Below are 2,277 nucleotides of genomic sequence, written 5' to 3' on the forward strand. Positions count from 1 at the left end.
TGGAATCTTTCATCTGCCATTTACGCACAATAAAGTAAATATAGGTCGCCTCAGTCAGCTGCAACTTCGAACGTAGGTCATGTGACGTCTCCAAATGTGTTACTTTTCTAAGCTTGCGTGGTATCAGATGCGATGCCATGTTACGGCTTGTTGATTTGGGGTGCCTTGAAATTTTTCATGGTTTGAAAGGGTGCCTGGCCTAAAAAAAGGTTGAGAAACACTGATCTAGAGTATGTCTGTTACAGTAAAAGCAGAATTGGCTGTGGCGGCTGTCACTGAACCGCGTCATAGCTAATTTGCATAATATTCCCAGGAGTTTAACTACAAACTGTGGCTCTCGTTGCGCGAATCGCCTCTAGTTGCCGAATGGCCTCTAGTTGCCGAATCCCTTTTTCGCGAATCGCTTTTGTTGTGCGACTTAGTACAAAGTCAATTACTTCCGTCGCTTGCCTCGCTCAGGTCGTGGCTGTTGTATTCGTGAGGTAAAGCACAGTGTAATTGTGCGACATAGGCCTCCCTTAGGACATACTATAGGGGAGACCGGGGCTAGTTGGCACACTTTTCAGTTCGAGTGTCATATCTTTGGCATACATTGCTTTAAAACTCCCCAACTAAGATATTCTAAAAGGGTTACATCTCAGCTAAATATTAGACACATGCATCTTTGGTTGATAATTCATTGTTTCCATCTATATGTGATTAAAGAATTGTTGTGAATTTGTGCCAAGTTACCCCAACCCGGGGCAAGTTGGCACATGTAGTTGGGGCTAGTTGGCACACATTTAAATTGCATTAAATTTTGTCAAAGAACATGAAAACTGCTCAATAGTTACTGAATAATGAATATTTAAAATATCATGAGTTACTGTTTAGTAAAATAAAACAACAAACAATTATAATGCTTTTATCAGCAACTCATGTCCTGTCTTTTCCGCTGTTCTCCCCAGTTTACGGAACCCCCCAGGAGCCAAGGCCTTCCGCGTGTTTGCAGTCATCTGAGTGCAAGGGAATACAGCATCTTCTCACCCCAGTGGACAGTCTGGATGGGAGCCCTGATTTAGCCAGAGGTGAAGGCACCATTCAGAGTGCTTCATTACCTAGGCCAGGTCATTGTCATCTTTCAGGATGAAAATTCTTTAGCAATCAATATGTGATGCAGAAAAACAACTTGTAAAATTTTGGAGAAACGTCTCTCACGGTAACCCATTTAAAAAAAAAATTGTGAGTGTGTATGTTTTTTTTTACTGGCAAGAGTATTTTCTCCCTCTGCTGCTGTTAACAGGAGGGAATGTGGTGTATTTTTATTGGGCTCGCTCGATAGGTCACATTGTCAATAATCCATTCATCAGATCACACATGCTTAAAATCCTATGTGTAAGCGCTTACAACTGCAACTGTTAAGAGTTTGTAATCATCATAACTTATGTTTCTCTTGTTATTGGCACATGTTGTCTCTTATTTTATTATTTTAAGCTTTTATCTTCATCATTTCTTTGTCAAAGAGATACTATGTGGAGTTATAATGTTGCTATTTTTATATTGTGTATAACAAAGTGTACAGGGGTGCTGCTATGTGGACTGTATACAGGTGCTTGTGTGTGTGTGTGTGTGTGTGTGTGTGTGTGTGTGTGTGTGTGTGTGTGTGTGTGTGTGTGTGTGTGTGTGTGTGTGTGCGTGTGTGTGTGTGTGTGTGTGTGTTTGTGTGTGTGTGTGTGTGTGTGTGTTTCCTTTCAAAGTCAGATAGAGATGACATCACATTGAGTAATTCCTAAGCAATAAAGCGAAATGAAATGTTTGTTGCTGCGAAACTTGGAGCAATGTAAGCTGGTAAATGCATCCAGCTCTTACAGAGCTGTAGTGTTTGGCCAAAAGTCTCCATGGATATGTCATGTGCAGCAACTTTCTCTTGAGCTCTGCTCTGCGTTTGTCAACACCTCTCTCTCTCTCTACCCTACTCTCTCTCTCTCTCTCTCTCTCTCTCTCTCTCTCTCTCTCTCTCTCTCTCTCTCTCTCTCTCTCTCGCTCTCTCGCTCTCTCTCCACCCCACTGACCCATTCGCAGTGGAATTTCTGTTGGGGTGGTAGAGTCTCTCTGCACACGTGCAGTCAGTTGGTCCCCTGTATTTACAGGTGGACCTTTTCAAAATGGCTGTCAGAGCAACTGGCCTGGTGCAAATGTGTTTTGGGTAAATATGCGGGTAGTTGCTCCGCACTCCTGCTGGACAGGAGAAATTTGTACCTATTCAACAAAAGTGTCGTTTGAAGTCTTTCATGTCCT

General features: G+C 42.4%; 1 protein-coding gene across 2 annotated transcripts in view; it reads left to right on the forward strand.

Annotated features, from left to right (window-relative positions):
* Positions 1–1,942, forward strand: part of crispld1a (cysteine-rich secretory protein LCCL domain containing 1a) — a 36,194-nt gene extending 34,252 nt beyond the window's left edge. For both annotated transcript variants that reach the window (XM_063206110.1, XM_063206109.1), the window contains exon 15: positions 948–1,942. In XM_063206110.1, the coding sequence (XP_063062180.1) occupies positions 948–999 (52 nt within the window). In that variant the 3' untranslated portion in view covers positions 1,000–1,942. The remainder of the gene's footprint in view (positions 1–947) is intronic.
* Positions 1,943–2,277: the final 335 nt, after the last annotated feature.

Source organism: Engraulis encrasicolus, chromosome 9 (assembly GCF_034702125.1).
Source record: "Engraulis encrasicolus isolate BLACKSEA-1 chromosome 9, IST_EnEncr_1.0, whole genome shotgun sequence".
NCBI classification, from domain to species: domain Eukaryota; kingdom Metazoa; phylum Chordata; class Actinopteri; order Clupeiformes; family Engraulidae; genus Engraulis; species Engraulis encrasicolus.